Source organism: Gastrolobium bilobum, unplaced genomic scaffold, assembly GCF_033153095.1.
Source record: "Gastrolobium bilobum isolate Gb01-03AN ecotype WA unplaced genomic scaffold, APGP_CSIRO_Gbil_v1 utg7888, whole genome shotgun sequence".
Classification (NCBI taxonomy): domain Eukaryota; kingdom Viridiplantae; phylum Streptophyta; class Magnoliopsida; order Fabales; family Fabaceae; genus Gastrolobium; species Gastrolobium bilobum.
The window spans coordinates 418,118-432,093 of record NW_026898738.1 but is presented as its reverse complement, the minus strand read 5'-3'; the positions used below and the strand labels follow the sequence as shown (position 1 = coordinate 432,093).

General features: G+C 32.9%; 3 protein-coding genes across 4 annotated transcripts; all 3 read left to right on the top strand.

Moving 5' to 3' along the window:
• Positions 1–3,019, top strand: LOC133283717 (uncharacterized). Its single transcript, XM_061480624.1, has 3 exons — positions 1–808; positions 2,081–2,191; positions 2,430–3,019. Exons 1-3 carry the CDS (start codon positions 197–199, stop codon positions 2,538–2,540), a joined length of 834 nt encoding a protein of 277 aa, XP_061336608.1. The 5' UTR covers positions 1–196; the 3' UTR covers positions 2,541–3,019.
• A 1,090-nt stretch (positions 3,020–4,109) lies between these two features.
• LOC133283684 (small ribosomal subunit protein eS8) lies at positions 4,110–6,874 on the top strand. Its single transcript, XM_061480581.1, has 5 exons — positions 4,110–4,184; positions 4,293–4,365; positions 5,428–5,758; positions 6,386–6,555; positions 6,656–6,874. The coding sequence occupies exons 1-5, from the start codon at positions 4,181–4,183 to the stop codon at positions 6,729–6,731; spliced, it is 654 nt and encodes a 217-aa protein (XP_061336565.1). The 5' UTR covers positions 4,110–4,180; the 3' UTR covers positions 6,732–6,874.
• Positions 6,875–8,543: 1,669 nt separating this feature from the next.
• Positions 8,544–13,623, top strand: LOC133283682 (uncharacterized). Of its 2 annotated transcripts, none has more exons than XM_061480580.1 (14): positions 8,544–8,680; positions 8,783–8,844; positions 8,991–9,060; positions 9,209–9,348; positions 9,683–9,784; positions 10,813–10,884; positions 10,976–11,067; positions 11,153–11,234; positions 11,346–11,438; positions 11,649–11,713; positions 12,331–12,343; positions 12,427–12,507; positions 13,126–13,234; positions 13,325–13,623. In XM_061480580.1, the coding sequence occupies exons 2-14, from the start codon at positions 8,803–8,805 to the stop codon at positions 13,423–13,425; spliced, it is 1,062 nt and encodes a 353-aa protein (XP_061336564.1). In that variant the 5' UTR covers positions 8,544–8,680; positions 8,783–8,802; the 3' UTR covers positions 13,426–13,623. The 2 variants fall into 2 exon arrangements, with proteins under 2 accessions (XP_061336564.1, XP_061336563.1); XM_061480579.1 differs by having other exon boundaries at positions 8,779–8,844.
• Positions 13,624–13,976: the final 353 nt, after the last annotated feature.

Below are 13,976 nucleotides of genomic sequence, written 5' to 3'. Positions count from 1 at the left end.
AACAAGCAAATGATAGATCCTAATTAATTAGAGCGTATGCTTTTCATCGCCATCGCCGATGGCACTAAGCTTAGAGAGAAACCATCGAACCCATCGCCACCGAAGGTAAAAATGCTCAAAAACCAACCATAACCATAAATCCCAATGCTCCTTCTACCCAAATCACAATAAGCTCCAAATAAAACATTTTCGAACAATGATACTCACTTCTCAGCACCTCTTTGCATATTCACCTTCTACGTATTCACTCTGCATCACCAGAACTAACTGCTCCCTCTCCCTATCGATCGCTCCCATTACCCACTTTCGAATTCCGAAGCTCAACTTATTCGGGCTTCAGAAATTACGTTCCTTTACGACCCGCGCCGCTGACCCGTTTCATCTCGAAGCCCACGAATCCGAAGGAACTGTGCAGAAACGCGTCGTCGTCGACTTCGATTTCGATTTCGATACTCTCCTTTCGTTACTAGAGTTGTCATGTTTGGTTTCCTCAGCGATTGTATCGGTTGGCCTCGCCGCAAGTGGCTCGAAGAATGGGTTCTTGGTGGCGATTGGTAATAGGGTTGTTGTTGTGTGTGGGATTTTGATGTTGGTGGGTGGGGTTTTGGTTGGAGCGTGGGTTCGGGGGCGTCAATGGAGGCGAATTTGTAGGGAGAGAGTGAAGGGTGGATTGGTAGAGAGGATTGAGAAATTGGAGGATGAATTGAAGAGCTCGGTGACAGTTATTAGGGTTTTGTCGAGGCAGATAGAGAAATTGGGAACAAGGTTTCGGGTCACCCGACAGGCCTTGAAGGATCCTATCACTGAGGTAATAATCTCTTCTCTTGCAAAATTACTGTTTTTGGGGTCATGTTATGAACTTATGATTATGAAGCTTGGGTTGTTTTGTGTTTTTTTTTTTGGTCTGAGCTTCCTTTGCTTTCTGTAATTTACTTTAAGGTTGCTTTTTAATGCTTATAAAGGCATACAATGATTTTTTTTTGTGTTTTTTTGGATGTTTGAAGAATAATTCACATGAAACAAACTTGATATCTATGGATATAATAAAGCAAGACAAAAAAGATTTTCTGTCTCTTTTTCTCTTTTTACGAGGTGAAAAAGATTTTGTCACTTAATTTAGAAAGTTACAACAATTTAAAGATTTGTACTGTAAGTCTGTAAATTCATTTTTGTCCGGTATTTATATTATTTGAATAATTAAATAACATTTTTTTTTATTACCCGTCATAATTATCTATTTAAAATGAGTTGTTATTTCTGCTGCAAGTTTTGATTATTTAAATCTTAGTCAAAATTAAACTTCTTCGCCTCTTTGATAAAAATTTTAAATGTATTATTCCTTATTTTTTAAGTCATTCAAATATACCAAACTCCCCGATAACAAAGTTTACTAAACACCTGATTTTTCCATTCAAGTCAAACTGTATACCTAACTTTAAGCCAAACTGAGCTTCTTATCACTCGAGTAAACATGCATTGATTATATTCTGAAACAATAATAATAATACAATGCGTTGCTTGCGGAACATAATTGTAGTGTGAAACTTGAAAGTCAATATTTAGATTTCTGTACGAAGTTTATTTACAAAGTACGAAGTTTATTTACAAAGTACGAAGTTTACAGGGAGACACTGATTTGTTTAAAATAGTTTTTGGTATAACTTATAAAATATGGGTAACGCACATTATTTGGTAAATGATTTCAGTAAATGTTGCATTATTTTTCACAAAAAGCGCTACTAAATTATACTGATCAGCCATAGAAAAATGGTTTTAATATTTCTAGCGTGAATGTAGATAAGTTATTTACATTCACTCTTAAAATGACGTCGTTTTGGGTTGAAAAATTAAAAAATTATAATGAAAAAGATTATTATAATTCTGAAACAAATTATAATTACAAAAATACCTCGATTTTCGCCTCAAAATGACGTCGTTTTGGCTCAATGTAAATAAGTTATCTATATTGACCGTAAAAAAAAAATATTGGATTGTTTATTAGCTTTTACTTTCATTTTGAGCGACCTTTTGATATTTTAAGACTTTGAATTAGTTATTAATATTTTTGTTTCTATTGAAGAGTGCAGCTCTGGCCCAGAAGAACTCTGAGGCCACAAGAGCGCTTGCGGTGCAATCAGATATTTTGGAGAAGGAGCTTGGTGAAATTCAAAAAGTTTTACTGGCAATGCAGGTAAACTTCCCTTCAATTGGTTATTTAAACTCTGCACAGCTGACAGTAGTTATAATTGCATGATACACGTTTGTTGGTGTTATAGTACCACAAAGTTTCAATGTCAAGGTTTGTAGATTACTTAGCTTCTTTGTTTGAAGATGCAAAATATGTTAGTGCCTTAGTGGACTTTGGTGTTATAGTACCACAAAGTTTCAATGTCAAGGTTTGACTTGATTGTATCCGAATGTTCATGTAGGAGCAACAGCAAAAACAACTTGATCTGATTCTTGCAATTGGGAAGACTGGTAAGCTATGGGAAAGCAAACGCCGAACTAGTGAAGAACAAGATACTTTAGAAGTGCCCTGACTCAGCTGATGATGAGGTCCACCAAATCTGAAGTTTGGATTGAGCTAAGGGAGGAAAATCCTGAAATTTCAAAGTTGCAAATCTTGGTGCCGTTTTCTTCCTTTCGTGCTGTGTACACTGAATTATTGATCATCACAGGAAATGAAATTACTTAAAAAAGAGTTTTATTGGGTACATAAATCATGATTGCTCGTTAATTGTTAGAGAGATATAGTAAAATCACCCAACTGCTTAATTTTTTAGGAAAGTTGATCGGTTGACATTTATTCAAAAATTCATCAAGTTTGTTGTGGATATAGGTGAGGAGAAATTACTTGGGACAAATTAAGATTGGTGTCTAGTGCTCTGTTATAGCACAGGATAGTATCAATTGGTTCTTTATGCTTGTGCATGTACATCTCATTCAAGTTTGTAATTTACATCATCAAATATCTTTCTACAAGCTTATGTAGTGACCTGTCGTTAATAAAAGCTTAGTTTACCCTTTTTTTTCTTAATCCTCTTTTTTTTTATTTGAGCATTTTAAGGCTGATACAATGAGTAAAAGAGCAAAATCCATTTGAGACTTCAGCACTAGTCTCTTAAGGCCTACTCTTGATAGGAAAAATAAAAGTAATTAGACTAAAGTAGGTGACCATTTTACCGAAGTATATAACATTGATTTTACTCAATGAGATTAAACTTGAATCGAATGGATTTAGATTTATTATAGTAGTTAAGTTAATATATCATTAATTCAACCAATGAGTTATTAGTCGAATTAGTTAAGTTCAATTTATATGAAAATATAATAATAGTAATAAAATAACAAAATATACACATGTGGTATAAAACTTGCATTGTGTACAAATATTTTGCACAAAATTTCAAAATATGATCAAATTATAAAACCAGTTTGGTTTGACACTGGTTGAATCCCATTGAAAGGCGGTTAATCAATTTGGTACGAGTTCAATTTCATCAATGGTCCATTGACTCGATCATACCGGTTTGATGGGCTAGTCCAATCCAATTTTAACAATATTGATTTCACTTTATCTAACATTATTTTAATGTTTTTTATTATAAAAACATGTTTATATAATAAGGTATTTCTTTCCTATTTATTCAATATTTAATTTTGAAAAACTAATTTAATTAAATATATTTGAAATTTTCTAATAATTTTATTTTAAAACTAAGACTTGTTTTTTTAATAAGATATGGATTTATTCTTTCCGTGTTAAAACAAATTTATGCAAATCGAAAAAGAAGATCAAATTTTAAGATGGATAAAAAATATTAGCGTGTCAAATTAATCTTAAATTTTAGTGTTATGACTTGTGTGCTTTTGGTACTATTGAAAATTTTTGTCACTACTTTCGATCCATAATTTCTTAACAAAATAACTTAATTGATATATTTATTTTGAACAAAATTATTTTTTTTTTGTTTGATCTTAATAAGACATTATCTCCTAATTAACCCATGCATTGTTGATAAAAATAAAATACACTACGGTTGGGCCGGGTCTGTGCTAAGTGGATCAGCAACTAGGGTTTCACGGGTGGAATATATATGGCATAATAATAGTAATTTCACAGAGAGCGCTAGGGTTTCAGAGCGACGAAGCGAGAGAGAAAGAGTATTGCTCCGCCAAGATGGGTACACGATTCGTATCCTTCTCGTTGTTCTTCGATCTAGCTCAATACCTAAAATCAACTATTTGTGAGTGCAATTTTAGCTGATGGTTTTTTTTTCCTTCTTCATCAGGTATTTCCAGGGATTCTATGCACAAAAGGCGTGCCACTGGTGGCAAGAAGAAAGCTTGGAGGAAGAAGAGAAAGTGTGCCCTTTTACTCTTTTTATTTATTTGTTTATTTGAATTTGATGCATTTATTTTTTTTGCTGCTTAGAGTCGTCTAATTTTGTTGCTGAAATCTAAAGGCATGTTTGTGGAGGGTTTTTGGTTGTTACTATGGTTAGAATCTTTTGCTTGGTTGGGGAGTAGACTGTTTTGAACGAAAATGGAAATGGTATCAACATTTTTTTGTTATGTCATTTTTTTATATGTAGGTTGGCTGTTATATTCGTGGGATATATTTTGAGGTGGAAATTTGAAATGTGATTTCATATTTGGAAGAGCATCTATCGGATCTAGGTTTAGTCATTGGGTTTTTAGATTTTGTTAGGGGAATGGAATAATCATAGGGTTAGTGCTTTAGAAATTTGCGTTGTAGTTTGATGCCAAATGGGAACCTCTTCGAAATTTCGCTTGATTTCATTTCACTTTGAGTTGCATGTTTTTTTTTTTTTATCATTTTAGATGGTCCGTGAATGAGCAGGAGAACTTCTCTTTCTTTAATTCTGTCCTCACTTTTTTGTACTTGGAAGTTACGTTCTGCCTGGTATTAACCAATTCTGAAATTTTGTAAGATATAGTTCCAATTTTCTCCTTCTGAAATGGATTATAGAGTTGTTGTGTCTCGTATTTGTGAATACAAAACCATATTGGGACAGAAAAAGAGATACAGTTACAATAATTAGGGGCATAGAACATCCTAATTAGAACAAATAAACTGAAAGTAAACAAGACTACAAGAGTGTCTTGCGGTCAATGAGGATAAAGCTTTCTAATGTGTTTTTGGAAATATTTATGGAGTTGAATAATCATTTGGTCCTTATTAATAGTTATTATTTCATGTTAAATGTGCCTGCGCTTTATCTATGTCTGTTTTGAACAGAGATCTTAATTTTTAATTTTTGTGCATCTATTTTAATTAGTTTTTGTATTTAACAACCTTTGTTTATTATTGTACATATTTTGTTGACTTTTCTGTTTTATTACTTTGCTACGATAACTGATAATTCTTGTTTGTAATAAGATATATTGGTGGTTTCCATATAGGTATGAGCTTGGTCGCCAGCCAGCAAACACTAAGCTATCAAGCAACAAGACAGTCAGGAGGATTCGTGTTAGAGGTGGAAATGTGAAATGGAGGGCACTGAGATTGGATACTGGAAATTTTTCATGGGGAAGTGAAGCTGTAACTCGCAAGACTCGTTTACTAGACGTGGTCTACAATGCCTCAAACAATGAGCTTGTGCGAACTCAGACTCTTGTCAAAAGTGCTATTGTACAGGTTGATGCTGCTCCATTCAAGCAGTGGTACCTTCAGCACTATGGTGTTGAAGTTGGTAGGAAAAAGAAAACAGCTGCCAAAAAGGACTCTACAGAGGTGATAATGCCTTTGGAATTTTCTCCACTTATTCTTTTGCTTCTTTTGTGATGTGTTTTACTTTATGTACTGTTTCTTTGTTCTCATAATGTTTGTATATTTCAGCCTAATACTTATTAGCTCATGTCCTTTGTTGTATTTATACTGCTTCGCTATTCTTATTTGCCTTTAGCATGAATAGTTCTTGAAGAATATGTTCAGAGAAGTAATTTATTTATTAATTTTTTGTTTATTGTATTAAATCCATCATCTTTCTATGTTTAAGTGTTACCTCAGAATTTTTTTATTTGACTTATCTTATAATTAAGAATTTTTTTCTTTTACTTGTGATGCCTAGATAAAACATATTTGCAGTTGTGTTCTACAAAATCGGATTTTATACTTAATACATGGATTATTAGCTTATTGATCTCTAATATGTAATGGCCAATAACTATTATTGTATTTTCTTTGATGAGAAATAAATAGCTCTGCTTGATGTTATTTTGCTAGTTATTCTGTCCAATAAATATATAAAACATCAATGATACGGTAATTTGTCATTCAATTCATATGGATGAAGTGGATTGCATTCTCCTGTATAGAAGTTGATGCCTAAACCTTTACCCTTTGATGTCTAACAAGCAGGAGGGTGATGCTGCTGCAGAGGAAACCAAAAAGAGTAACCATGTGCAGAGAAAACTGGAGAAACGCCAGAAAGATCGTAACCTTGATCCCCACATTGAAGAGCAGTTTGGTGGTGGGCGATTGCTGGCCTGCATTTCTTCTAGACCTGGTCAATGTGGCAGAGCTGATGGGTAATGCTTAAATTGTGATTATGTTGTGGCTTGTGGGATCTGTTGGTATTGAATTATATTCATTTGTTCTTTACTGTTTTCTTTTTCCTTAATTATGCAGCTACATTCTGGAAGGTAAGGAGCTGGAATTTTACATGAAGAAAATCCAGAGGAAGAAGGGGAAGGGTGCTGCTTGATTGTAGTGTTTCCCAAATTTTTATGTGCTTTTAGTTGTTTTTATTCGGAGCTGATCAATATTGTGCTCTTAATTTTTGTGAGAGAATAGTTCAAGAATATTATAATTATTTATTAATTATAATTACAGTACTATGTGTGTCTCTGTTTTTTGTTTTCTTGAATGTATAAATATTTTAATATTTTCATTATATTCAGCAAAAAACTTAAAAATTAAACTTATTAACATTTAAATCTTATATGAAAAGTTTATATAAGAAAATTAAAATTACTATTAAGAGCATTCGGTTTCCTCAGGTTCAATTTTTGTCTTACACGTAGTCATTATTAACAAAGTACAATGGTTTATGACTAAAATTCTGAAATGAGAATAAAGATTCTTTGAAAAGTCTATGTTATGAAAAATCTATGTTGAAGACATGACTTAATATTTCTCTTAAACTTAATGTGTCATGTCATTAAATTACTATAAGTTTTCAGATAAAGCGGTTTTTGCTAAATATTTACTTTTCAACTTGCATAATGTTGTATGTTTTATTACGGTGATCATGGTAGTTAAAATCGAAATTTTACTTAAAATTAGAAGGAGAATAAAAAATTGTAAAACGTAAAATTCTATGGTAAGAAAAATTGTAAAAAATCATAAAAGTGTTTGAAATTTTGGTATTTTGATTGAAAAAAATCGTAAAATTTAAGATTTAAATTGAAATTTTAACTACCATGACGGTGACTGCTTTGTTTTTAATATTGATTTTTGTTTAATCTCTTATAAAGCTTAATAAAGTTAAGTTTTATGAAAATATAAATAAAGATATGGCATTAAAAAATTTCGTCATAATATTTTATCTAAATATTAGTTCAGACAATAATAATTATTCAACCATTTTCATTTGTATATGACTTTTAATCCTTACGATTTCCTTGAAACATACACGCACTAAACCAAATTAGCTTAATTCTCTCAGTCAGTACAAATTTATGCGAATTGAAAACGTAGATCAAATTTTAACGTGAGTAAAAAAAAGAAAAGTAAGAAAGTGTAAATTTTTTTCTTAACTTTAACTTTTGTGTTATGACTTGTATGCTTTTGTTATTATTTAAAATAGTTTGTTAGTATTTTTGATCAAAAGAGCATGATATTATATTATTCTTTCATATTTTATCATAATTTCTTAACGAAAGAACTTAATTGATATTTATTTTTTTTGAAAATTTATCATATTAGGTTTCATCTTAATAATACAATATCCCCTAATTAACCCTTGCATTGTACGGATAAAATAAACCAGTTTCTTAAAAGGAAGAAATTTTATGGTGCTTCTTGCCAAAACACTTGACCAGCCAGTTTTTAAAAATATAATATTTACTCAAATTTTCAAAATATAGTATTTACTCCTTGCCGAGCTACTCAAATACTATAGTTAATGAAAATGTTAATTCGTACCATAAGTTTTTCATTAAATTTTTACAAAATTGACATGATTGGCTAATAAAACGATAAAAAGGATAAACAGTGGTGACGTGGTGGTAAGGGATTTTCGTTGAGATTTATTATTCTTATGTTACATAAAAAAAATTTATCTTCTACACACAAATTCAAGATGGATCTTATTCTATTTTTTTTTTTTTCTCTTTTTTTAAGGTGAACTGCACTTATACAAATAAGTCAGTAGAAAATAATTATTAGATCCTGTTACACGATAAAACTATTACCCATTGTATAAATAATCTAAAGTATCAAATATATATAGTGGTTATGGAAATCACCCTAACAGTAACTTGCAAACGCAGTGTTGTTATTGTGGTCGTGGGAAGGTGAATGAGAATGGAAGAGCTACGGAAACTTGAGAAAGTACAGAGGATGGTGGAATTCATGGAATCAAGGGGCGTTACAATAACAAACTCCGATCACCACTCTAACCGCTTCCTCGCTAATCTCATGCTCTTCTTGGTCAGTTCTAATCTAACTAACTGGTTTCGTAACTCTAACCGCTTCCTAACTAACTGAATTCTCTATTCTTCGTGTTTGGGGGTTTGCATGAGCTTCAGATAGAACCGTGCGGAGAGCTTGGCATGGACGACAAGTGCTGTTTGGTTTCTCAATTTATGCCTTCAGTGAGTTCAACTTCCTCATTTCACGTTTCTCTCTCTCTCTCTCTCTCTCTCTCTCTCTCTCTCTCTCTCTCTCTCTCTCTGCATTTGCATTCAATTTTGTTGATAATGGTTGAAATTCGAGTGTTGTTTGATTTTCCCTTTCGCAGCTCTCATCTGCATTTCTCGAGGATGCATATGAACATCACATTGTCACCAAAGAAGAAAATAGTGGTACTGGTAAGCTATCATATAGGAAGGAGCCACTCATTTGTTTAGTTTTTTTTTCATTTTTTTATCTTCATATGTTTCGTTGCATTTTTTTTTAATTTTAATTTTAATTTTGATGATATTTTGGGATTTTTCTTGAATTTTCACTTTCACTTAGGTTTTGAACAAAATCTTGTGGGAAATGCTTTGCTTAGTTGTGATCGGATGAAAGAACATAGTTTGTTGCAAAGTTATGATAACATAGCCATGGTTGGACTGGATTCCATGCAAAAGGCAAATTCTACCCTTGAGGATTTTGTAAGTACAAATTCAATAAATAATCTCTTTGCTCTGATCATGCTATTTTGTTATAATGCTCTATGATTAATTTGGAATATGCACACAAAGTTGCATATCAATTTGAAGGGAGACATCTTACTTTGGAACACATAAACAAACTTGATTATCCAAACAATACCAGCTTTATGCCATCATTTGATATATTGATTAATAGATGAGTAAAGTGCCATTTATCTGGTTTGCATTGCAGCTTTCTATTGAATTTACAACAATAGTAGTTTGGTGCAAGGCTTGATACTATTTAACAAATGAGCCTAGCTATTCCAATGTTAATGTGAACTTCTTTTTTCAGTGCAGATCTTATTTTATGTTTCATGGATTGGATGTAAGCAAGCCACAATCAATCTTCCAATACTTACCTATTCTTTCATTCACAGAGAGTTATATTTATCAGGTACACACTAGATTAATGTTATTAAATTCAGCCACCCTTTTTTTTATTCAAGTCAAATATTGGTTTTGAAAGTGTGGGGTTCATAAATAGGGTTCTACTGCAGTGTGGAACTAATAAATAGATCCCAAAACTTGTGCGGCTAGAAGGAAAAATATATAGATCACCTCAAGCTAGATGGAAGGCAGGGCAGGCTATGAACTGACTGACCTTTAAAGAGGTGTTCAACATGACATCTATTTAGGGCTAATGTCATTTTGGCAATTGAAATTATGGATATTTAGTGCTAATATGATGGTATGACAGGTCAAGGCATATCTTTTGAGTGCAAAGTAATGATGACAGCTGGCATCGACCTAGGTGGCTCTTTGTTGTCTTTGACTTGGCTTATGTAAGAACCACCAGACTGCCAAAATGACTGCAGTCGTCAACCCTGAACAGTTGTGGTGCATGCTTGATGCCTCCCTTTCTATGTTTACCCTGTGATAATAACTGCCAAAATGACTCAATATGTGCACTCTGGGGCTTGATGTTTACCCTGTCCCCAAATCTTAGGTGGCAGAAGCACTGACCTCCACCTTAACCACACGTTATTTTTGTAAAGAATCTTGTCTTAGTAAGGTTAATCAACTCACTGAGAAATGAGAACTTTTAACAAGCACACGCACCCATCCCACATTTTCAGCAGAAGCAATTAAAAAATTCATTGCTTAGACTTCACTACCCTGCACAGCCTTGCAATGGCTGTTTATGCATTCAGACACTCAGATTTCTATGTGCATAAGTCAGTTTCTCAGAGTGGGTTGCTTGGCCTTCTAGTTTGTTGAGGCTAGATTCTTGACTCAACGTGCATGCAGCTGATACGAGAGGTTGATGTGTGGTATTTTTTTTCCACTAGGAGCATTTATTTTGTGAAAAATTTTGTTCATATTTGTTACTATTTGAAAATTAATGAAATATATTCCAACAGTAAGCATGAAATCTGCAAAAGCTCCTGTTTGTGCTCAGAATTCATAGCTTTTATGATGCAGCTAGATAAAATGAATGAGAAATTGCTGCAAATACCGAACAATGGGGAGTTTGTGTTTGGAGGAAAAGATGAGGTGATTGATTGCATTTGGGATTTATAATTTAAATCTTCAAGTTTTAAGTAATATCTTTCAACTTTCTTATATAATTTAATTTTGCATTTAGAAAGCGAATCCAGTATTGGTTTCTTGTTTCTCAAATGATCCAGTTAAACCACTTGTGACTATTCTTGAACATAAAGGCCTTTTGACAGAAAGGTATGTATTCTGCATTCTGTATCATACTTTTCTAGGGGAATAGCTAATGTTGAGCTTAACTTGGTTCTATGTTTAATTTGTTTAGGATAAGAGAAGAACTCAGACATGGAGAAGAATACTGGGCTCTTGAAAGAAAGCTCTGTTATGCACTGATAAACAAAAAGGAGGTATATGTAATTCATGTACCTTTTTCATTCTGTTCAGAGAATGTGTATACATCGAACCAAATCCGTCTCAAAGTTTCCTGTTTGAAATCTAATAAATAATTTGCTACTCAGATTCTTGTTGAAGATGTAATGAAGGCTATTCATTTAAAGTCTTTTGATTACCGAGTGCTGAATCTTCTTCTCTATCAACTGCAAGGAGCTAAGGTACAATTGATAAGCAAAGCATATTTAGTGGATACTGCATTATTCATCTAACTCCCGATTTATATATATATATATAGTTTCTGGGATAGGCATCTGATTTTTTTCTTAGATATTTCTGGCAACATAAATTTCTTCATAAAAATGACAAAAATATTTTTAGCTAAATATATTTCATTAAGGTAATTGTGTGCTTCTGAATCTGTTTTGAAGGTTGAGGAGTTGCATATGGAGTTTCTTTCAATTTCGGAGTTCTTAGTGGAAATTTCTGATGATCTGTAAGTACTATCTGTTGTTTCAGTTGGTGCTGGATACTATAATAGTTGCTCCTAACATGGTGCCTTTTCTTTTTCTTTTATATATTATTGTAAGGATTCAAAGCTTATAGATATTCAATAAATTCATCACCATTTGCTTGCTGAATGTTTTTCTTTTCTTTCTGTTTTAAAGAATGGAATTAGATACAAATAAATGGCTGCATTCTATTTACCAAAAAAAAATAGTTGTGTTATAACAATTGCTTTTGTTTTTTATTCTTTTCACTCCAAAGGTGTATCCCTTCTACTATCGGAGTAATAGAAATCTTTACCAAACTGACTAATAAAAATATAAAATCAATTTATACCACACACAAAAGAAAATCTATTGGCATCACAATTTTTTCTATTTAGTTATCAGATTCAGAACCCCCGCTTTTTTTTTTCTGTAATTTTTGAAAGCTGCCAATCACAATTTGCAGACAATTTCAAATTCACCCTTAATTTTTTTTGTTGCTTCTTTGTCAGTTTTCATGTTTCATTTCTGTAATAACATACTATTGATTTCAGTCTTATCCTAGCACGTTTCAATTTTATTTTTTATTCAACATAATTGTCCTGTCCTGATAATGTTGCAGGTATGACTACGAGGTGAGTTCAATAATCCAAATTATGTAGCTACCAGCTGACATACTGTTGTCTGAATACTAATTAGACTAAAAGCCCTCGTGCAGGATGATGTTTTAGAGAATAATTTCAACATTTTACGCATGTTTGTCAGAATTTATGGAGCTTCAACTGCCCCAGCTATGCTGGTGAGTATGTCAAACTGATTACAAATGGGGTTGCTAATTTATATATTTGTTGATATTTTTCTGGTAACAATTTCAAATGTATTGATTGAACCACGTTAGTTTTTATGTACAGTGGGGGATAAATATCGGCCTTTTAACAGAACATAGTCTTTTGTATGTTGATCTGCAGTCTAAGTGTTATTGACGTCCAGCATTTCATATTTCCAGCATTCATCTTCTCTTGTGGGATCATTGAAATAAATACCTGAATAAAAGAATGTTTTACTTAATATCATGCATAACCTCAAGTCACGAACATGGATTGAAGGAATCGGAGTTTCAAATCTATGATCCCTCCTTCCACCCATTTTTGAAGGGAGAGGAGGTGCAATTAGAGTTTAGACTCAAACCTCATTGGCAACTTATGTGGATTCCTCACCTTCTATCATTAGAAAGAAGAAAACATCTATCAATCTAACGTTTGATAACATCGTATTTTACACAATGGGAACTATCATTTGCCTGTATGGACGTTTGTTGTTTTATTCCTGTCTGTTAAAATTGGTGTAATTATAGTAACTGTATAATATGTTTATTTAGTATTTTTAAGATATTATTATGTCAATTTTTCAATTCCAGGCGAAGTGCATTAGTGAGGCTGAAGATAAGTATGAAAGTTTACTGGAATCACTGGATCCACAGCTTTCTCTGAGCTACCAGAAAAGATGCGCTGAAGCCACTAAAGAAGGTAATTTGCTGGACTCATCAATGCATTCTGATAATATAATTAGACCCTAACTGTACGCTGCCATTATTTATTGGCAACCGAATTTTTTAGGTGGAAAGGTATCAGAGCACCCTCTTGGCACGTGGATTATTCCAACCGTGATTCCAGATGAGGATTTCTATAGATCAAAGTTGAAATCAGATGCTGTGTGAATATAAACCTCAACCGTATTGCTGTCAGGTAGTCATGCCAATTCTAGTGTTTTCACCCTAGTGTCCTCGTCATGCCGATGGCCTTAAGAGGTCGAGTTTAACTGATTTTTTTTTTTGTTAAATGCTATGAACGTGTTTATGCTAAACAACTTACCAAAAAAAGAAGTGAATTTTCGGGCTCCAAGCCTGCGTAAATTTCTCCCAGCATTCACTTTTAGCGTTATAACATATAGTGCTTGCATTATTATAATGAATGGAGGGATGACGACACACCCAGAACATTTATGTTCTCTAGCTAAAATAGCCTTTTAGTTAATGAAATGGAAGTACTAAATCAAAGACCTGACAGCAATTTTACTCATTCATTCTTTAAAATTTTCTGTTTTTATGGGCTAAAATAGTTCTTTTCTTTATATGTGCTTTTATTTAATATAGGTTGCTCTTTGAATTTGACTTTAACACTTATAAGGTCACTTAAAAGAATTCTTAACAACCCCGAGGTGTAGCTGAGTTGGTTAGGGTGCTGAGCTCCAAGAGTCCGGCTCGTGAGT